This window comes from Bos taurus, chromosome 8 (genome assembly GCF_002263795.3).
Source record: "Bos taurus isolate L1 Dominette 01449 registration number 42190680 breed Hereford chromosome 8, ARS-UCD2.0, whole genome shotgun sequence".
Lineage (NCBI taxonomy): Eukaryota > Metazoa > Chordata > Mammalia > Artiodactyla > Bovidae > Bos > Bos taurus.
This window is the reverse complement of record NC_037335.1, coordinates 90,252,010-90,275,536: the sequence shown is the minus strand read 5'-3', so window position 1 is coordinate 90,275,536 and position 23,527 is coordinate 90,252,010. Positions and strand designations below refer to the sequence as shown.

Sequence of the window (23,527 nt, the reverse complement as noted above, 5' to 3'; positions counted from 1 at the left end):
CCTCCAGTTCTTCTAAGGATCACATTCCTTTATTCTCTTCCCCTAACATGTACACAATAAAACTATATGATGTCTGCAGGAGTCAATGTTACTCTGTAATTATACAATGTATAATTAGCAACAACACAACAAAAAAAGACCATAAGCTCCAAGATGTCAAATACAAGTCTATGGATTTTTCAAGCCAACTAACTCTTCACTCAGCAATGCTTAACAACTTTCTAATACAGTGCTCACAAAGGTGCTCATGCCCCTTAGGTCTGGGTGCCCCATGGAGGCATTTTTGGTTGTCACCATGACAAATGAAAGTGAAAGAGGAGAGTGAAAAAGTTGGCTTAAAACTCAACATTCAGAAAACTAAGATCATGGCATCTAGTCCCATTGGTTTATGGCAAATAGATGGGGAAATAATGGAAACAATGAGACACTTTATTTTGGGGGCTCCAAAATCACTTTAGATGGTGATTACAGCCATGAAATTAAAAGACACTTTCTCCTTAGAAGAAAAGTTATGACCAACCAAGACAGCATATTAAAAAGCAGAGACATTACTTTGCCGACAAAGGTCCGTCTAGTCAAGGCTATGGTTTTTCCAGTGGTCGTGTATGGACGTGAGAGTTGGACTGTAAAGAAAGCTGAGCGCTGAAGAATTGATGCTTTTGAACTGTGGTGTTGGAGAAGACTTTTGAGAGTCCTTTGGACTGCAAGGAGATCCAATCAGTCCATCCTAAAGGAAATCAGTCCTGAATATTCATTGGAAGGACTGATGCTGAAGCTGAAACTCATACTTTGGCCACCTGATAAGAAGAACTGACTAATTTGAAAAGACACTGATGCTGGGGAAGATTGAAGGCAGAGGAGAAGGGGATGACAAAGAATGAGATGGTTGGATGGTATCACCGACTCAGTGAACATAAGTTTTTGGGTAAGCTCCGGGAGTTGGCAATGGACAGGGAGGCCTGGCGTGCTGCAGTCCATGGGGTCGCAAAGAATTGGACACAAATTAGTGGACTGAACTGAACTGATGACAAGAGGACATTACTGTCATTTAGCAGATGGATTCTAAGAGTGCTCAAAGTACCACAAAGGAAAGGGCAGTTCCATACAACATACATATCATACAATTTCTTTTTGTTTATATACCATACAACTTCTTTTTTTATATATACCATACAATTTCTTTTTTTTTTTGTACACCATACAATTTCTGAATGCATCTCTAGCCATTCATGCAGGAACTACGGTAAGATCATAAACAAATAAGACTGCTCTAGCTTCTCCAGGGTTCTTGCCTGGAGAATCCCAGGGACGGGGGAGCCTGGTGAGCTGCCGTCTCTGGGGTCGCACAGAGTCGGACACGACTGAAGCGACTTAGCAGCAGCAGCAGCTTCTCCTAATAGTTTTTATTCTAGCATTCACCATACTTCTACTTTTCGTTTTCAAGTACTACTGGTATGCAAGTGCTGATGATGATCTTTTTAAAAATCCAAATATTCATTTAAGTAGATATAAGCAATGGACCCCTACATTGTCTTCTAGTATAATCATGTCCCAGCATTTACATTTTGAAATACTTATTTTATTATAAATTACTTTTATTTCTCCTTTACATTTCAATTATACATTATATTGATTTCTTTAATTACATGTTTATGTAAGCTACATTATCTACAAATTTCACTTTAGAAAAGAAATGGAATACAAATTATTGGTTATAAAAAAGGGTTATTAAGTCTGATAGGGCTGCGAATCTATACGGTAATAGCTAACATTTAATGCAGAGTTTCTATCTAGTAAATATTGGCTGCAACTTTAATGTCCTAAACTAACTTAAATGTAACAGTCCTGCAAAGCACATGTGGAGAAGGAAATGGCAACCCACTCCAGTACTCTACTTAGTGCTTAGAGCCAGAGTTCTGAAGTCAAATGCTGAGTTCAAATCTTGGGTCAAATATTCATGTGACTACGGGTTAGCACCAATGCCATTTTTTTCCCCCTATCTGTACAATGGTAATTATAATAGTATCTACCTAACAAAACTGTTATGAGTATTAAATAAGAGAAATCCATCTTTAGCATTTATATCTGGCCATAGTAAATTTTCAACAAACATTCACTGGTTCTGCTATAGATATTATCATTTCTGAGTTCTAAGTAATTGTCTAGGGTCATAGCCAATTTCTAACACTAACCACTACATGCTCCAGTTTTTCAGCAGGATCTCACTTGGTGGTAGTGAGCAAAGAGCTTAAAACAGATAGGCAATGTCCTTGAAATGCAACCTAACAAGCACATACCAAGGAGTGAGCATGATGGGAAAAGCAGACCTGCAGTTCCTCGGTCAGTTTCCAGGAGTTGCTTTTAGGAGCTTCTTATTATGCTATACAAAAATTATATGATTTGGGCAATTTTAACAACACGCAACTTCTGACTCAGGCATGACTCTATCTTAAGGTTTGCCTCCTCTTTACTGTCACTCTTGCTGGGGGAAAGAACTCTCCCCTATACCTACTCTTTACCTGGAAGAGTGATTTGAAGCAGTTTACAAAGATGCAGCAGTGTACAACTCTGCAGCCACGTCCATTCAAGCATTTATTATGTACCTACTGTGTGTCAGGAACTGTGCTGAATACAATAATATTAACAAGGTTGTGATGGTTAATTTTAAGTATCAACATTTCTGGATGTATCTGTCAAGGGTATTTCTCAATGACACTGGCATTTAAACTGGTGAACTGAATAAATACCCCCTCCAATGTGGGTGGGATCATCCAACCCACTGAGGGCCTGAATAGAAAAAGGCAAATGAAGGGAGAATAAGCTCCTGACCTTGGTTGAGCTGGGACCTTGGTTTTCTCCTGGTTCTCAGGCCTATGGACTCAGACTGAGAGTTACATATCAGTTCCTCTGATCCTCTGGCCTTCAGACCCACACTGGAACCACATTACCAGCCTTTATGGGCCCCCGACCTGCAGGCTGCAGATCATGGGACTTCATGTCCATAACTGAGTGAGCCCATTCCTTGTAATTTCTTTCTCTCTTCTCTCTCTATATACCTTGTTGGCTCTGTTTCTCAGGAGAATCCTGACTAATACAAAAGTCTAATAAAAGGACAGAGTACTTAGCTAGAGCAAATACTATGAAACTCAGGGAAAAAAAGGTATCAGCCTGAGAACTCCAGTCAGAAGAACAAAGGGGAAGAAAGAAAACAGGAAAAGCCACAGGCATTTCTCTTTATATATTATTCAGGTTGCAATGAAAAGATGCAATACTGATCATTTTTCTTTGTTCAAAATTAATAAAAGCAATTTTGTTTATGTATGTGGCAAGATGTAATAGCTCCTATTAACAGGCTAAACAAAACAATTTTAGAATTTAAAATCCTATTATTATCTGTTAAAATGTGTTTCAATTATGCCCCTCCAAAAGCTTGACACTGAAAGCATGATGAATCATAAGCAAGGTTTTTAAATGAATTGAAAGATACTGCTAAAGCATCCACAGAAAAGTGTTTAATGGGCACATGAGGTCATTGTTCTTAAACCAGCAAGAACGGAAGTCTAAGTTGAAGAGACGTAAAAGCATATAAAGAAGAGGAGTCAAAGTTTCGCTCAGCAGCAGGATCAAGTCACGCTGTAAGCCCTTAGGCAGTTTGCTCCTGCAAGGTAAGTAATTTGTCTTTAAACATCTTTATATCCCCAGCACCTACCACTAAGTAAGCTCTGGGTAAATGTCTAGTGATCTAAACCCCTAACTTTTCTTTTCCTTTCTTGCTTTGCCACAAGGTAAGAATACAGGGATTCAGATAGATCATGAGAAGATTCTCTAGCTGTTCAAGTAAGTTAAAAAGGTCAAAAGGCTTTATAACCGTAGAGTTGCAAGGAAAGACTCTGAGAATAAAAAGCAGAATCATGAAGACAAAGATAAATATAAAACGAAAATGTAAAACTTTATATAAAAAAACATAAAATGAAAATAATACTAGGATAACTTCTTTAAAATATATAAAGCTTTCTTTGTAATCCATATAAACTAAAAAGTAACCATCTCTAAGATACTTTAGTTTATATGGATTCCATATATCCCATGTGGCTCTAGCGATAAAGAACCCACCTGCCAATGCAGGAGACATAAGAGATGTGGGTTTGAGCCCTGGGTCGGGAAGATCCCCTGGAGGAGGGCATGGCAACCCACTCCAGTATCCTTGCCTGGAGAATCCCATAGACAGAGGAGCCTGGTGGGATACAGTCCATAGGACTGCAGAATCAGAAAAGACTGAAGTGACTTAGCATGCATGCATAAGTGACTTAGTACTTAAAAGAAATTAAAACACTTATGTATTAGTAAAACAGAATATTTTTAAAAGGAAATGTAAGAATTAACAGATGTTGCCTCTGAGAAGAGCAACTGGTAGTCTGGAGTGGAAGGAAGACATTTTTTCCTTATATAATGTTCAAGTTGTTTACTAAGGCAAATACCACACTTTTAAAAAATGTATGAAAATGATACCTACATCATAGGTTTTCATAAGAGTTTATGTTAATTTTTATATATAAATATATATAAAATATTTAGGAGTTAATAGATATAAAATGCTCAGCACAGTAAGCAATATTATAAGAACAACACAAACAGTACATTATATTTTATTAACACAGTATACACATGTATCTTTACATATCAACACAGGGAAAAAGAAAATACTCCCCAAAATAGAAAGAATATGAAATATTAATTCAAAAAAATGGTAAATAAATCTATGGCACATTTCCAATTTCTCCAGTAATCAAATGCAAAAAGTTTCTTTACCTTTCAGATTTATATAATTTAAAAGGACTGACAAAATTCACTACCAAGAGGCTGAAAGCAAACAAGCAGCCTGGTAACACTGCTCTTGGTGAGAATGCTAATCTGTACATAAGCATTCCATTGGCCCGACAACTCCACATCAAGGACTTTAACCTAAGGAAATAAAAAACAGTTGGAAGAGGGGAATAGCCCCAGTTTTCCCCACCCAGGATAGCTAAAATACCCACCAAAAAACCTTCAATCTTTGTTGCATGAAGACCCAGAGGATAGAATTCAGAGCGACCAAAGCCACTGGGAAGTGAGCGAGAAAGTCCCCGAAAGGAGAGAGAAACCAGGGAGCCCCAGATTCTGTGGCTGACTTTTGAACCAAGCACTTATGGGGCACACTCCAAGTAGACCAGCCAAGACTGAAATAAATGGTATTTGTGTTGCTACTCAAACAGGAAGGACAAAGTCTGCTGTTTTTCAGTCAATTCAACTGTTTCAAAAATGACAATACTCAGAGGAATGTAATCCAAACACTAGAAAACACATCATTCACAAGGTGTAGGATACAGTCAGAATAAATAGGAAAAAAAAGAAAACACAATCCATTCTCAAACGAAAAGGCAATCAATAGAAATGATCCCTGAGATGTCCCAGATGTTGAAACTGGCAAAGATTTTTAAAGCATCAATATCTATGCTCAAGGAAAATAAGCTTGTAAGGAATGAAAAGACAAGAAATCTCAAACAGAAACTATAAATTCTAAAAATAAAGTATCTGAAAGTAAAGACTCACTGAATGGCAGAATGGTGATGACAGAAAAAAGGATCAGTGAACCTTGATGTAGGTAACTAAAATTTATCTAACATGAAGAACAAGAAGAAGTAAAAGCACATGAGGGCTTGGTACATACCATGTAATCAACACCTTCTTTTAAGGAAAGACGCCCACTTTAGTTACTGTCCTTCTTAAGAAGGTTTAGGGAGCAAGAGGGCAGGCAGACATAACACTGCCTATTTTTTTAATTTCATTTTTATTTTATATTATAGTTGATTTACAATGCTGTGTTAATTCAGGTGTACAAAAAGTGATTCAGTTATATATGCATATATCCATTCTTTGTAAGATTCTTTTCCCATGTAAGTTATTACAGAATACTGAGTAGGCTTCCCTGTGCTATACAGTGGGTCCATGTTGGTTATTTATTTTATATACAGTAGTTACACTGGCCTGACTACTGTTACATGAGGAACCATGAAGGGGTGGGCACAAGGTTAGCTAAGCCACTTCAAAGGTGGCTACTGTCAATAAACAGTGGATTGTAAAGTCCCTTTTGACCAAGAGGAACATTTTTGGCTGGTCATCAGTATACTTCCCACCCCTTCCTCCTTTACTTAAACTTTCTACTTCTTTTAATGAAAATAAACTTGATAGCTAACAGTTTTCAAAAAGGCTTCATATTCAAGGTCTCTTTCTGATTCTGATTCTCATTACAATATCCTAAGAAAGGGTGGGAAATATGCTATCTATTTTCAGATGGATCATACAGAATTATGCCTGAAGCTGTACAGGGTTTTAGAAATACTGACTATCCTATGCTTTTATTCCTAATCTCTGTTCCCTTTATTCCCTTTAAAATCCAAAATGGTAGGCACAATTAGAATAAGATCATGAATTTTAAAATTTCTAGTTCCTTTTTTGTTTCATCACAAATTCTGAATAAGGGACCACTTTGTGAACAATGGTCCCTGGTCGGGGGAACTAAGATCCCGCAAGCTGTGCGACACAATCAAAAGGAAAAAAAAAAAATGGAGCAGATTTCACTTCCATTCTTTTTGTTTTTTTTTTTTAAGACAACAAACTCACAACTAAAACAGCATCTGAAAAATAAAGATATTCGCACTCTTAGTTTGAGATTCCCCCTTTCTAATCCATCTCTAACTCGGATCTACCCTGAGGCAGTCATGTCCTCTGGCCGAAAAAAGATGAGACAGCAGCAAATAAGGGGGAAATAAGGGAAATAAGCAAAAAAGGGAAAGAGAAAGACAAGAAAGACAAGGAAAGAGGATAAAAAGACCAACATTTTAAATAAGTGACTCTACTGCAATCTGTACCTTACTTCCTTTCAGTGACAATTATACATTTGAATAAAACTTTTAATTTTTTTTTCAAGGCATTTTCACCTTCTATGAGAGCCAATCTGTCCTTATCATTCAAGAAAAGAATGGAAGGTACAAACAGTAGCGTTTCATTTGACAAGAATCAGTGGGCTGTGAACCCAAATTTCTTGTAGGGTTCAAGGTGTTTTAATAAGCTTTTTAATTTAAAAAAATGTAGAATTACAAAATATGACAAACGTTAAAACTTTTGAGAAAAGGTCTGATTTCCTTACCTGAAACTGACACGCACATTTCAAACCATCTCCATCTTCTTTACAGACGCCTCCATATTTACATGATGATTCATCACAAACTCTTAGATCAGATTCCCTCACATTTAATTCTGTAAAAGAGGAAAAATTGTTTCATATATGTGTGTGTGTCTCCTTTTTATCCAAATATGCATATATAAATAAAAGAAAAAAAATCCTTATATCTCATCGACAAGTATAATAAGTCACAACATACAAAAATTAAGTTCTATGGGTCACAAAATGTTCAAGATTCCCCAAAGAAAGTTGTGCATAGTAATGTGCCTTAAATCACATAAAGCAAAGCAAAATAAAGCTCAAAATTTCAGGATTTCACATAATTCTCAAAAGGGAAATCCACAGAATTTTTTTATTTTGCCTGCCAAGAGCTTAAGACGGTCTTCTTACTATTATTATCTTAATAATTTACATTATTTTTCTAGTGACTGAGTTACTTTTAAGGGCAGCCAATAAGAATAACTGAAAAAAAATCTTGAATTTTTTGGCACCCAGAATAAGTTTTGGGTGATCATTATTCACTCTAGACAGATAAACAGTTTCAATTACAAAAGAATGATAAAGTAAGCTTGAATTTCACACAATAGATATATACGGTAGTTCACACCATAAGTATATATGGGGCATTTATGTGCAAAGAAAGAGGTTCAAAATCTTCGTAGATTTAAGATTTTTAAATGACTGATATAATTTTACTACCACATGAAGCAGAGCCTATCAACAATACAAGTACTCTGCAGTCATTCTGTGCTTGTTCCAAGACTGTCAGTCTTATTCTGGAACGATCAAAATAATCTCTCTAGGAAACCTAATAAATTGCTTCCAGGTTAGAGAAAAGCTGCCAATCACATGGAACTGGGTGAAAACCACTACAAAGCCAATTTTCATATCCTCCCTACTGGGAATGAGAGCTACAACAACAAATGCACTTTTAAAACTCATCCCAGGGCCTCCCTGATGGCTCAGTGATGAAGAATCTGCCTGCCAATGCAGGAGACACAGGTTCGATCCCTGATCCAAGAAGATCCCACGTGCGGCAGAGCAACTACTGAGCCTGTGCTCCAGAGCCCGAGAACCACAACTACTGAGTCTGCGCGCGGCAACTGCTGAAGCTTGCACCCCCTAGAGCCTGTGCTCCCCAACAGGAGCAATGAGAAGCCTACGTACCACAACTAGACCGCAGCCCTGGTTCACCACCACTAGAGAAAAGCCCACGCAGCAACAAAGATCCAACAAAGCCAAAAATAAATAAACAACGTTGTTAAAAAATAAAAAGGCAACTCATCCCAGTGAGGAGGTGAATTCATGAGTCTGGAAGCAGAGAAGCCCAAGTTACTCCTGACTCTGTGGCTCAACAGCTGAGACACTCTGGGAAGAGCACAAGACCTCCTTCGTGCAGCTCTAGATGGAAATGAGGTCTTGGCAAGCATTTCTCCCGCAGTCCCTCATCCCTGGTTGTTTTCTACTTCTAGATTTCGAAGCAGGCCTCAGTGGACTGCCTTGAGGAGGTTCCATTTCTCTATCTAGTGACACACGTCCTGGTTGACCATCACTGACGCTCTCGGCCCCACTTGTCCTCAGTGCTCTGCAATATCTCTGCCATTTGTCTCAGGTCTCCTACTCCCAGCTGACCCTCTGAGGAACTGATAGTCTAGTACCTGAACACCCAAGGAGTGGACAGTCATGGTACTTATTTGAATAACCACCCTGAACCAAGCATTGCACTAAAGTAAGCATGTCTATGTAACTGTAGGTTACAAAAAAAATTTTTTTTCTTTTCCTTAAATGGATCTCAGGTGCACAGAATTGGATTGCTCTAAAGTTCAACCATATGTGTAAAAACATTTTTTTAGATCAGCAGAAACAAAAACTATAGGAAGCTAATGCAGTTGTTTTGTCGCTCTCAATGTTTCACACAGTATTCAGGGCAGAGGGGACCATCCTTCGATTCCTTTCACCTTGGCTCTGGAAGCTTTATGTTCTTGGTTTTCCTCATCTTCCAATTTTCGCTTATTCTTCCCTTTCCCCCCTTAAACACTCACACTAGCTCCTGAAGCTCAATACTAAGTGTGTGTTGGGGGGGAGGGTTGCTTTTTTCTGTCTACCTATATTCCTGCAGGGAACTCGCACAAGGTCTCCAGGTTCCAGTTACTGTCTTATGTACACATTAAAACCCAAGGAACATAACTAAATATTCATAAAGAACTGCTCTAGAAAAGAAGATAAGAAAGCATGACATCTCTGCTCAACCACAGACTTAATCCATTTTAGAGACCACAGAAATAAAAAGAATTGCATGATTTGAGAAATAAATTTTAGTCTATTTCTCTTACTTCTTTTCTTTGTAGCTTCAAGATTCACACTGGGTTCCAAAGAGATCAGACATATCAAACAACAATAAATAAAATTTTTATTTTGTCCATGGGTCAAGATCACGCTTTAAAACTTGCTATGTTGGCTTCAGATTCTTTTGACTTGTAATACTTCATCTGTTGTATTTTAAAAGCACAATGGAACTGCAATCAAGAGCCTAAACCCTCCCTGCCACAAAGATTTTCACACGCACCTGTTTGCATGACAGACCAAAGAACACCTTGGGAGAATAATCATTCATACTAAGGTGAAGCTTCCCTGGTATCTCAGTTGGTAAAGAATACACCTACAGTGCAGGAGACCTGGGTTCAATTCCTGGGTTGGGAAGATCCCCTGGAGAAGGAAATGGCAACCCACTCCAGTATTCTTGCCAATGGAGAATTGTCAATGGAGAATCCATTGACAGCAGCCTGGCAGGCTACAGTCCATGGGGTCACAAGAGTCGTACATGACTTAGCAACTAAACCACAAGGTAAAACAGAAAAGCTCAGCCTGATAAACAAAGTCTTGGTTGGACAGGAGGAGTCCAGGCAAAGTCTTAAATAATTGGGTGCTACATCATAGTTTGATAAAAATTAGTTTATCAAGAGTATCATGACTTTCCAGTGCCCTGACTCCTCACAAATTTGAGAACTATGGCCTTAGTGCAAAAACAGTACAGAAGGAATTCTGAATTGGAGTCATCTTCTGTTCAGTACCAGGCATCAGGAGGGCACTCTACTACCTATCAATGGTAACGATGATAACACACCTGCCTTCCTGAGCCCCAAATGGGAATTCAGGAGAAAGGATGAGTCATTTCTAAGGCCAAAAATCAGTTCTCCAAACAGAAATATTTTACACACAGAATCACTCAGAAGAGTGGATTCAAAACAGAAATATTTAGTTCTAGTTGCAAAAATGCTCATTATATAATTCTCTAAATGTAAAACTTGTCTCAATTTTCATCAACTTTCGAAGGCTGGGGAACAATATACCATAAGGGAAGAAATCCTATTTACTGTGAATGTGAACTGCCAGAATCCCCAACTTTTGGCACCACTAACTAGGTTCAGGCTGCAGTTCAAAATGAGACCCATTAGCATTCCATAATGATGCGACTTTCCTACCACCATTCCAATTAAACAGAAGGTAACTGGGGGATCTTATGAGTTAGCTAGTGATTATGGGAGCCAAAAAGTGAATTAACTTTGCAAGATGTTATGACAGGATTGAGGGTTTCTCCATCTCAGCACTACTGACATTTTGGGTAAGATAGTTCTTTGTTGGAGGGGGCTACCCTGTTCACTGCAGGATGCTCAGCAACATCCCTGACTTCCACCCACTAGAAGTCGGCAGGACCAGCTGTAACAATCAAAAACGTCTCAACACTACAAAACATCCCCTTAGGGAACAAACTCACCACCAGACAAGACCCACTTACTGTAAAAGATGAAATAAAAGGCTTTATATATTTAATTCTCCAACACAATCATTATAAAGAAAATGAGTCAAACAGCAGAAATCTGCAAAATCTCTGTACAGTACTGCAGTTATTTTTCATTGCAACAAGAGGCTCAGAGTGGGTGTCCTCCTTCAAGAATGTCTTAACCTCTCATCAGCCTGGCTTCTTTCCCCTTTCATATCAAAATTCTATCAAAGGTCAAAATCACTCTATTCTAAAGATCCCACACCTTTCTTCTTAAGTCTTCCAGCTCTTTTCTTGACCTGTCTACTGGAGCTGACATACCTGGCCTCCCCCATTCCAACCTGGTAATCTTAATTATTCCCCCAACTAACTCTCTGACCACTTCTCAGTCACTCCCCTTTTTCCTTCTACTACTGCTCAATCCACGTCACTCTTAGAATTTATCCCCAACTTAATCAACACTCTAGATTAACCAAAGTGTGCTTTTGTCTGTAAAACATGCCAACCAATGCCCATGGCTCAGTGAATCCTCAAGGCTACTAGGTCACTCTCTACAACATTCATGAGTACTTGAGCTCCAATCAGAAGAGCTGCTCTTGTGCTTCAAGAGTCAGTTATGTATGTTATACAGTCTGTGTATACCAACTGTATTCATTACTATAATTATGTGGTTTCAACTCTTCACAAGCAAGAAAATAAATTTTCTATGAAAATAAAATTGGATGCTACAGAAAGACTTAGGACGAGTTCCTTTTTAAAAATAGCTGTTGCCTTAGGTGGAGGCAAGATAAAAATCTAGGTTTTTGTATCTCCAAGTCTTTAAATTCTTTTTTAAAGACATTAAAACTGGAATGTGTACTCAATGCATTATGAAGGTGGTTTATTCAAGAAAGGGGAAACTCCAGTTATTCTCAAAGAAAACTCTGGGCTCTCTTTCAAAATATTGTTTAATAAACATATATTTTTAAGTTAAAATGCTACATACATTTACAAACCATTTTGTGACTCCTCACTTTAAAAACTTTCTTGATTAACCAACTACCAGAATCTTACGGCACTGAGACAAGAGGGCTCCTACTATGTATAAAAATATTCTGTCCTCAGCCATCCCACTGTAATATCTCATCGTACTTCTTCTCTCAGCACTCTCTTCCACTCCCACGACTCAAGTCTTCAGAGTTGGTTTTCCCCAACCTTATTAAAGCCATTCTCATCTGCTTTTGCCAGTGCTATTTCCAGTCTTCAAAGCACTGGTGAGCAAAGTCCTATAAATTAATACTTAAATAGGATTTAATGATAAGTATTCTTTAAGTACTTTACAACATGTGGAAATATTCAGTTTATCTCTAGGTGATTCCTTATTGATTCTCTTTCAGGACATATTCAAACTTTGTATCACGTTCTTAAGAAAATTTCAGTGGGTTTATTCTCATTGCCTAGATGTTAATAGTATTTGGGAAAACCTACACACCAATCCAACCTGACATGACCCCTGCTGGATGGTTTCACTCCCAAAAGATGCCCTGTTTGTTCATGACACTGTGTCCAACTGCCTACATGACAGTTCCACAATCTCTACACTGAAAACAGTGAAAATATTAAGAATATTTAAACATTTAAAATATCCCACACCAGGAAATAGTGTGACACAGCCATGGAATATTACACAGCTGTTTAAAAGGTTGTGTGTGTTATATAACAATATGGAAATATGCTGATGAATGTTAAGTAAGGTAGAAGACAAAGCTATACATACACCAATATAATGTATAAAAAACATATATAGGAAAATCCAAGTATGTTTGCACCAGTGGAACATGGATTTTTTTTTTCTCTCTTTTCAAGTTTTTATACCAGTTATATTTAAAGGGGGAGCTTCCCTGGTGGCTCAACTAGTAAAGAATCCACCTGCCAATGCAGGAGATGCAAGAGATGTAGGTTCAATCCCTGGGTCAGGAAGATTCCCTGGAAAACGAAATGGCAACCCACTCCAGTATTCTTGCCTAGAAAGTTCCATGCACATAGGAGCCTGGCTGGCTACAGTCCATGCAGTGGCAAAGAGCTGGACACAACTGAGCACTGGAGCAAAAAGTCAATGTTATTTCAAACAACCCCAGACACAGTTTGCCATACAACGGACAAAGCATGAGTTTGAGGGCCAATACAGGCCAGGTTCACAGGCTAGTTCTTCACATTTTAGAGTAGCAGCACCTTCCCTAGATGTTGTAATGATTAGATGAGATAACATATTAAAAAGCAACAGTGCCTAGAACAAGAAGGTATACAACAAAGATTCACTTCCTTTCCTTTCCCAGACCAATCTTGGAGATACCTGTAATGACACAAGTCATTGAAAACTGAAACAACAGATCTATCTAGTAAATGTTGACTTCAGTCTCAGCAAGTGAGATGAACTAGGAATTAAATTCTGTTCAACTTGCTTACTAAATTAACAATATTACATGAGTTATTTTCTGCTATAAAGATATTGGGGGGAAATAAACTGTGCTGAATATTTCATGATATAAAACCAAAAGCAGTTTACATTAATATTAAATAGCATTCACAGAAGAGATGACTAAAAGATCTCTAAGCTATGTAAAATGAAAGAAATTCACATGTGCCACACAATCTATCTGACTCCAATGTTTTTCATCCCATTCTGCACACTACTGCCAAACCACCCTTTGTTAAACACCATTCTGATCATGTCAGTCCTCCAATCAAACACCTACAGTCATTCCCTGCTGCCTATTTCAGTTCTAAACGCCTGAATGTCAGGATGCTTCGGGCAAGGTGATGGGGAGGACAACCTATTCCATGATAAGAAAGAAATACCTAGATTTCAAGCTGGGTATTAATGGTACCCAGGGTCTTTCTAGCCCTACCAAAGATCTCAAAATTTGGACACTTTCTCCCTTACTCCTATTTTTTGACTAGCTTGGCAAACCTGGGTGCTTCCCTCTCACAGATCCACAAACTGAAGCCTCTATACAGCTGCCAGGAGACAAGGACAGAGGAGTATTGGGGCTGCTAACAGGTATGGAAATTCTTTTAGGAGCGATGGAAATGCTTCGCAATTATATTGTAAGTAGCAGTGATGGTTGCATAATACACTAAATATATTTAAAAACCACTGAGTTGTACACTTTAAAATGGTGACCTTTATGTTATGTGGATTATATCTCAATAAAGAATAAAAAACTTCAAAAATCGGAGAAAATAATCATGTCACCTAAATTTTGAAAAAGATGAACAAGGAATATAATTTGCTGTTTATCAGGCAGACTCTAGAATCAGACTTCCTAGATCAGCATCCTGCCTCTGCTGCCTCTGTCACTTATCAAGTATATAACACCTTAGGAATTTACCACTCTGAGCCTCCATTCCCTCATCTGTAAAATGGGGACAATAATAGCATCCATCTCATAATGCTGATGAAGGATTAAATACAGATAGGGAAAGCACTCAGCAGTGCATGACACATCAGAAGTGCAATGTTAAATGTCTGCTGGTTGTTTTTTTATTATTAATACCAGCTCTGGAGAAGATGGGGAAAATGAGCATTCAAACCAACTTTAAGAGTATAAACTGGCAGAACCTCTCATAGGAAAATGTGTCAGTATATATGGAAATCTAAACTGTCTCTATGTCTTAACCCCACAACTCTATTACTAGGAAATTATGATAGGGATAGAAGACAAAACATACAAAAGTGTACCTGCAAGACTGATAACATCAGCTTTTTTATATAATAGCAAAGCAGAAAACAACCTAAGTGTCCACCTGTTGGGAATTAATTACATAAATTATTGATGAAATACTATGCAGCCATGAAAGTATGTGACAGAAATACATATCTATGGAAGGACCGAGATCCATTGTGTAGTGCAAAAAGCAGGTTATAAAACTATATAATTAATAGCAGAACTACATGTAACCTTGTTCTGTATTTTCCAAGTCTGCTATAAATGTGTTATCATGCTTTCATAATTTAAAATAACTAAAATTAAAAAATAAAACCATAGAGTTATAATGTAATTTATATTTTGCAACATATACATGTTTATGTAAGTATTTTTAACTTTTGAAAGTACATTCAGTATAGTTCCTACATCAAAAATTTTGAAATATCAACAAATAAATCTAAACACAAGAAAACACCCTTCTATTTCTATTTCTTTTTTGTTGTTGTTGTTACTCCACATAGCTTGTGGGATTTTAGTTTCACTACAAGAGATCAAACCTGGGCCCAAAGCAGTGAAAGCACTGAGTATTAACTACTGGACCACCAGGTAATTCCCATTTCTAGTTCTATTTCTAACCATTATTCCTTAGTGTCTGCAATACCAAATGGAATGGGAGGTAGTCAGAACCCAGATGTCACCCACAGAGACAAAAATCTACAAAAGAACCTGCAAGTTATCACTAAAGAGCCCGATGTTAACTATTTTAAAAGGACTTCACAAACTCTGGGGCATTATTATTAATAGAAAGAGTTCCAGATTTGGAGTTTTAACTATTTGATTAAGTAACTACATGAAACTGGCCAAGCACTAAATCTGAGAAACCCCAGTTCCCTAGAGTAAAAATGGGTATAATAATCCCTCATGAGATAAAAAAGATTAAAAGACATCTTTACAAAATACCAACGGAAACTATCAAGGATACTTCTCCCCATTGGGTGAAACCATCAAACCAAAACTTTGACACAACCCCAACCTTAAACCCCATTTTGTAAAACAAGGAATAATCTTTTTTAAAAAACTAAGTTTAATTAAATGGTAATTAGGAAGCACTTGCTTCCCTCATAGCTCAGTTGGTAAAGAATCTGCCTGCAATGCAGGAGACCCCGGTTCAATTCTTGGGTTAGGAAGATCCACTGGAGAAGGGATAGGCTACCCACTCCAGTATTCTTGGGCTTCCCTTGTGGCTCAGCTGGTAAAAGAATCCACCTGCTATGTGAGAGACCTGAGTTTGATCCGTGGGTTGGGAAGATCCCCTGGAGAAGGGAAAAGCTACCCACTCCAGTATTCAGGCCTGGAGAATTCCATGGACTGTATAGTCCATGGGGTCGGAAAGAGTCGGACATGGCTGAGCGACTTTCACTCACTCAGGAAGCACTTATGGTCTGAACTTGAAGCAAACAATAGTAAATATAATTGCACAACCTAAGAAACATCTCAAACCACTTTATAGAGGAAAAAATCTATGAAGAAATATAGTAAAGACTGAGCTGACATATGAACAATAGAGAATCTAAATATACAACAAGGCTATGAACAACAGAACTGAAACAGAAATATAAGCAGTTTAGATTCACTTGTAAAATAATATTATACAAAAGCTGACAAAAAAATAAGCTGAACTTAAAATTCCAAAAGATCTGATCTGTGAACAGTAGTGGCTCCAGGTTAAACAGAACACGCCAAAGCAAATACTAACATCAAGAAAAAAGTTCAGGGAATTCCCCGGTGGTCCAGTGGCTAAGACTGCACTCCCAATACAGGGGGCCTGAGTTCAATCCCTGGTCAGGGAACTAGACCCTACGTGCCACAACTAAGACTCTATGCAGCCAAATAAAAATAAATACTTTTTAAAAAAAGAAAAAAGTTTAAACTTTTTTGGTATAAATGAAATAATTTCAGCACAAACATTATAACATACATTAAGAGGAGAATGGCAATTATCACAGATGTCTCTGTACAATTTTTCATATTCCTCAAATTTCTTACATCAAACAAATACTACTTTTATAATAAAGAAAAAAGGTGTGGAGTTTGTTCCTTTTCCTTTTTTTTAACCATGGAAAAGACTCAGAGAATATTTGCACAAAAAATAGGAGGAATGGAGCCATGGTTGAAAATGTAATACCTGCCAAAGTTTCTGAAGGCAGAAGAATACGCTAAGAACTTTAGAACCTGAAATGACTTTTCAAAAAATGATGAAACTACTGAGCCATGAAAAATACATGACACTTATAAAAAAGGAATAGATTCAAACTGTAACAAAAGATTAACAGTAAATCATTTAAAAGTAAAAGCAAATAGAGTTTTAAGATTTAAATTTAAATAGAATTTCACAGTGTACAAGAAAAGTAGTATGTCAACTGCTAAATGTTTCAGTTCTCCAGTGAGAGAAGCTAATAACGGAACTAATAGTAGGAATAATGAAAACAGTTCTGTTAAAACAATGTTTCTAACAATGCAAAAAAAGGGGAGGGTGAGCAGGACAAGGTAAATGGGTTGACATTATCTCCCAAACCCGCTTTTATAAAAACTGAAATTTACATACTACTAAAGAAAGTCTTTTTATAAGGAAATGGCAACCCACTCCAGTGTTCTTGCCTGGAGAATCCCAGGGACGGGGGAGCCTGGTGGGCTGCCGTCTATGGGGTCGCACAGAGTCGGACACGACTGAAGCGACTTAGCAGCAGCAAAGAAAGTCTAGAGATCTCTTCAAGAAAATTAGAGATACCAAGGGAACATTTCATGCAAAGATGGGCTTGATAAAGGACAGAAATGGTATGGACCTAACAGAAGCAGAAGATATTAAGAAGAGGTGGCAAGAATACACAGAACAACTGTACAAAAAAGATCTTCACACCCAGATAATCACAGTGGTGTGATCACTCACCTAGAGCCAGACATCCTGGAATGTGAAGTCAAGTGGGCCTTAGGAAGCATCACTACGAACAAAGCTAGTAGACGTGATGGAATTCCAGATAAGCTATTTCAAATCTTAAAGATGATGCTGTGAAAGTGCTGCACTCAATATGCCAGCAAATTTGGAAAACTCAGCAGTAGTCACAGGACTGGAAAAGGTCAGTTTTCATTCCAATCCCAAAGAAAGACAATGCCAAAGAATGTTCAAACTACTGCACAATTGCATTCATCTCACACGCTAGCAAAGTAACGCTCAAAATTCTCCAAGCCAGGCTTCAACAGTATGTGAACCATGAACTTCCAGATGTTCAAGCTGGTTTTAGAAAAGGCAGAAGAACCAGAGATCTGCCAGCATCCGTTGGATCATAAAAAAGCAAGAGAATTCCAGAAAAACATCTACTTCTGCTTTACTGACTATGCCAAAGCCTTTGACTGTGTGGATCACAATAAACTGTGGAAAATTCTGAAAGAGATGGGAATACCAGACCACCTGACCTGCCTCCTGAGAAATCTGTATGCAGGTCAAGAAGCAACAGTTAGAACTGGACATGGAACAACTGACTGGTTCCAAATAGGAAAAGGAGTACGTCAAGGCTGTATATTGTCACCCTGCTTATTTAATTTATATGCAGAGTATATCATGAGAAATGCTGGGCTGGATGAAGCACAAGCTGGAATCAAGACTGCTGGGTGAAATATCAATCACCTCAGATATGCAGATGATACCACCCTTATGGCAAAAAGTGAAGAGGAACTAAAGAGCCTCTTGAAAGTGAAAGAGGAGAGTGAAAAAGTTGGCTTAAAACTCAACATTCAGAAAACTAAGATCATGGCATCTGGTCCCATCATTTCATGGCAAATAGATAGGGAAACAGTGGAAACAGTGCCAGACTTTATTTTGTGGGGGGGGGCTCCAAAATCACAGCAGATGGTGACTGCAGCCATGAAATTAACAGACGCTTGCTCCTTGGAAGAAAAGTTATGACCAACCTAGACAGCATAGTAAAAAGCAGAGACATTACTTTGCCAACAAAGGTCCGTCTAGTCAAAGCTATGGTTTTTCCAGTAGTCATGTATGGATGCGAGAGTTGGACTATAAAGACAGCTGAGTGCTGAAGAATTGATGCTTTTGAACTGTGGTGTTGGAAAAGACTCTTTCGAGTCCCCTGGACTGCAAAGAGATCCAATCAGTCTATCCTGAAGGAAATAAGTCCTGAATATTCTTTGGAAGGACTAATGCTGAGGCTGAAACTCCAATACTTTGGCCACCTGATGCAAAGAACTGACTCATTTGAAAAGACGCTGATGCTGAGAAAGATTGAAGGCAGGAGGAGAAGGGGACGATAGAGGATGAGATGGTTGGATGGCATCACCAACTCAACGGACATAAGTTTGAGTAAACTCCAGGAATTGGCAATGGATGGGGAGGCCTGGCGTACTGCAGTCCATGGGGTCACAGAGAGCTGGACACAACTGAGGGACTGAACTGAACTGAAAGAAATCACACGCATAAGGAAATGAGGGATAATATATACGAACTTTAAAATGGTTGGTTATAATAAAGACAAAAACAAGTGTTGGCCAGAATGTGGAGAAATTTGAATCCTCAGACATTGCTGCTGAAAATGTAAAATGATGCAGCACTTTGGAAAACAGCTTGGCAGTTCCTCAAAATATTAAACACAGACTTACCATGTGACCCAGTAATGCTATTAATACTCCTAGGTATATTTCCAAGAAAACTGAAAACATATGTCCACAGGAAAACTTGTACATGAATGTTTACAGCAGCATTATTCATAATAGCTAGAAAGTGGAAACAAGTCAAATGTCCATCAGCTGATGAATGGATAAACAAAACATGGTATTATCCATACAATGGAACAGTATTTGCTCATAAAAAACAATGACATTCTGATCCATGCTACAACATGGATGAATCTTGAAAACAGTATGCTAAGAAGCCAATCACAAACACCACATATTGTATGATTCCACTTATATGCAATGTCCCAAACTGTTAAATCTACAGCAAAAGATAGATTAGTGGTTTCCTAGGGCTGTGGGAGTGGGGTTTGGGGAGTGATTGCTACAGAATATGAGGTTTCTTTAGAAAGGACAAAAATGTTCCAAAATTGATCATGGCGACAGTTGTACAACTTTGCAGCTATACTAAAAACAACTGGATTTTACATCTTAAAAGATAATCACGTTAATAGAGGGTTATCAGAAATATCATAATTACTTCACTTAATGTAAACGGGCTATGAAAGCAGAATGGTCTGTATCTACACTGTGAAACGAATCCCAACACTTAAAAGACACACACAAATCCAAAACCGAATAGGCAATATTATGACTTCAGGAGATTCTTTAGATCTACCTTACACAAAAATAAAAATTACAACAAAAAAACAAAAACTATTCAATGTATGTGTCCCAAATAGAACAAAAATATATAAAAATGATACAAAAATAAACTTCTATTATAATTGAAGGCTTCAATGTTTCATTCACAATAGATGACAACACAAAGTATTAAAAGAATAAAACTGATATAAAGCATAAATTAAACCATTTCCTTTGGTAGGGGCCAACTTGGCAGAGTCAGGTTCAGAAAAGAAAGATTTAGATAGATATAGATAAAACTTCACTTTCACTTTTCACTTTCATGCATGGGAGAAGGAAATGGCAAACCCACTCCAGTGTTCTTGCCTGGAGAATCCCAGGGACGGGGAAGCCTGGTGGGCTGCCGTCTATGGGGTGGCACAGAGTCAGACACGACTGAAGTGACTTAGCAGCAGTAGCAGCAGATAAAATATCAGGCTTCCTTTGTGGCTCAGATGGCAAAGAATCCGCCTACAATGAGGGAGACCTGGGTTCGATCCCTGGGTTGAGAAGATCCCCTGGAAGAGGACATGACAACCCACTTCAGTATTCTTGTCTGAAGCACCCCCTTGGACAGAGGAGCCTGGCGGGCCACAGTCCATGGGGTGCAAAGAGTTGGACATGACTGAGCCTCTAAGCACAACACACACAGCACAGATAAAATATAGACACAGATGTAAGTAGGTAGAAATATATAGATATAGACAGATTTATATATATAAAGAGACTATGATACCGCAAATGGGGTGAAACCTTAATTGGAAAATCTGGGTATACTACTACAATTTATTTCTAAGTTTGAAATTCAGAAAATGTTTTAAACTTTAAGTAAAATTAATAGTTACATAATAGGGGACTAAGAAGCTAAGGAAATAACACTTTCTTTTCTGAGGTATAAGTATCTTTCACAAAACGTGCTCTCATACTAGAATGCAGAGACACACCTAATTTCTAGTTTGTTTGGTTCGTTGGTTTTTTTGGCCTCGCTGTGCTGCTTGTGAGACCTTGCTCTCTGACCTTGCTCTCAGGGACTGACACCATGCTCTCAGCACTGAAAGCATGGACTCCTAACCACTGGACCACCAGGGAATTCCCCACCTAGTTCTTATATGAAAACCTAGAATTATATAAACACACTCTTAGACCATAATGCAAAACCATAAAACAATCAGTAACATCTAAATTCCTAAGCTATACAACAAGGAGAGGAAATTTATCATAAATGCCTGTGGTCTTAAGGAAATAGAAACAAAGTTCTGTTTCTTCCTCAAGACTTTAGAAAGAGAAAAAAAGGGAAAGACAGTGGAAGTGAGAAATAGATTTAAGGGACTAGATCTGATAGATAGAGTGCCTGATGAACTATGGAATGAGGTTCGTGACATTGTACAGGAGACAGGGATCAAGACCATTCCCATAGGAAAGAAATGCAAAAAAGCAAAATGGCTGTCTGGGGAGGCCTTACAAATAGCTGTGAAAAGAAGAGAAGCTAAAAGCAAAGGAGAAAAGGAAAGATATAAACATCTGAATGCAGAGTTCCAAATAATAGCAAGAAGAGATAAGAAAGCCTTCTTCAGTGATCAATGCAAAGAAACAGAGGAAAACAACAGAATGGGAAAGCCTAGGGATCTTTTCAAGAAAATCAGAGATACCAAAGGAACATTTCATGCAAAGATGGGCTCGATAAAAGACAGAAATGGTATGGACCTAACAGAAGCAGAAGATATTAAGAAGAGGTGGCAAGAATACACAGAAGAACTGTACAAAAAAGATCTTCACTACCCAGATAATCACAATGGTGTGATCACTGACCTAGAGCCAGACATCCTGGAATGTGAAGTCAGGTGGGCCTTAGAAAGCATCACTACAAACAAAGCTAGTGGAGGTGATGAAATTCCAGTTGAGCTATTCCAAATCCTGAAAGATGATGCTGTGAAAGTGCTGCACTCAATATGCCAGCAAATTTGGAAAACTCAGCAGTGGCCACAGGACTGGAAAAGGTCAGTTTTCATTCCAATCCCAAAGAAAGGCAATGCCAAAGAACGCTCAAACTACCGCACAATTGCACTCATCTCACACGCTAGTAAAGAAATGCTCAAAATTCTCCAAGCCAGGCTTCAGCAATATGTGAACCGTGAACTTCCTGATGTTCAAGCTGGTTTTAGAAAAGGCAGAGGAACCAGAGATCAAATTGCCAACATCCGTTGGATCATGGAAAAAGCAAGAGAGTTCCAGAAAAACATCTATTTCTGCTTTATTGACTATGCCAAAGCCTTTGACTGTGTGGATCACAATAAACTGTGGAAAATTCTGAAACAGATGGGAATACGAGACCACCTGATCTGCCTCTTGAGAAATCTGTATGCAGGTCAGGAAGCAACAGTTAGAACTGGACATGGAACAACAGACTGGTTCCAAATAGGAAAAGGAGTTTGTCAAGGCTGTATATTGTCACCCTGTTTATTTAACTTATATGCAGAGTACATCATGAGAAACGCTGGACTGGAAGAAACACAAACTGGAATCAAGATTGCCAGGAGAAATATCAATAACCTCAGATATGCAGATGACACAACCCTTATGGCAGAAAGTGAAGAGGATCTCAAAAACCTCTTGATGAAAGTGAAAGTGGAGAGTGAAAAAGTTGGCTTAAAGCTCAACATTCAGAAAACGAAGATCATGGCATCCAGTCCCATCACTTCATGGCAAATAGATGGGAAAACAGTGGAAACAGTGTCAGACTTTATTTTTCTGGGCTCCAAAATCACTGCAGATGGTGACTGCAGCCATGAAATTAAAAGACGCTTACTCCTTGGAAGGAAAGTTATGACCAATCTAGATAGCATATTCAAAAGCAGAGACATTACTTTGCCAACAAAGGTCTGTCTAGTCAAGGCTATGGTTTTTCCAGTGGTCATGTATGGATGTGAGAGTTGGACTGTGAAGAAGGCTGAGTGCTGAAGAATTGATGCCTTTGAACTGTGGTGTTGGAGAAGACTCTTGAGAGTCCCTTGGACTGCAAGGAGATCCAACCAGTCCATTCTGAAGGAGATCAGCCCTGGGATTTCTTTGGAAGGAATGATGCTAAAGCTGAAACTCCAATACTTTGGCCACCTCATGTGAAGAGTTGACTCACTGGAAAAGACTCTGATGCTGGGAGGGATTGGGGGCAGGAGGAGAAGGGGACGACAGAGGATGAGATGGCTGGATAGCATCACTGACTCGATGGACGTGAGTCTCAGTGAACTCCGGGAGTTGGTGATGGACAGGGAGGCCTGGCGTGCTGCAATTCATGGGGTCGCAAAGAGTCGGACACGACTGAGCGACTGATCTGATCTGATCTGAAAAAAGGGGAAGTACTAAAACTAAAATATAAAACTGATGAAGGAAAACTAAATATGATAAAAATATCATCAGAAAACATTTCAAGGAAATTGGTATACAGTCAGAGATGATAGCAGGATAGCTTTCAAA

General features: G+C 38.4%; 1 protein-coding gene across 1 annotated transcript in view; it reads right to left on the bottom strand.

Moving 5' to 3' along the window:
- The window catches only part of TMEFF1 (transmembrane protein with EGF like and two follistatin like domains 1), a 96,595-nt gene that overhangs the window by 59,957 nt on the left and 13,111 nt on the right, over nucleotides 1–23,527 (bottom strand). Inside the window, exon 2 of the mRNA NM_001205476.2 lies at nucleotides 7,187–7,296. Coding sequence (NP_001192405.2) covers nucleotides 7,187–7,296 — 110 coding nt within the window. The remainder of the gene's footprint in view (nucleotides 1–7,186; nucleotides 7,297–23,527) is intronic.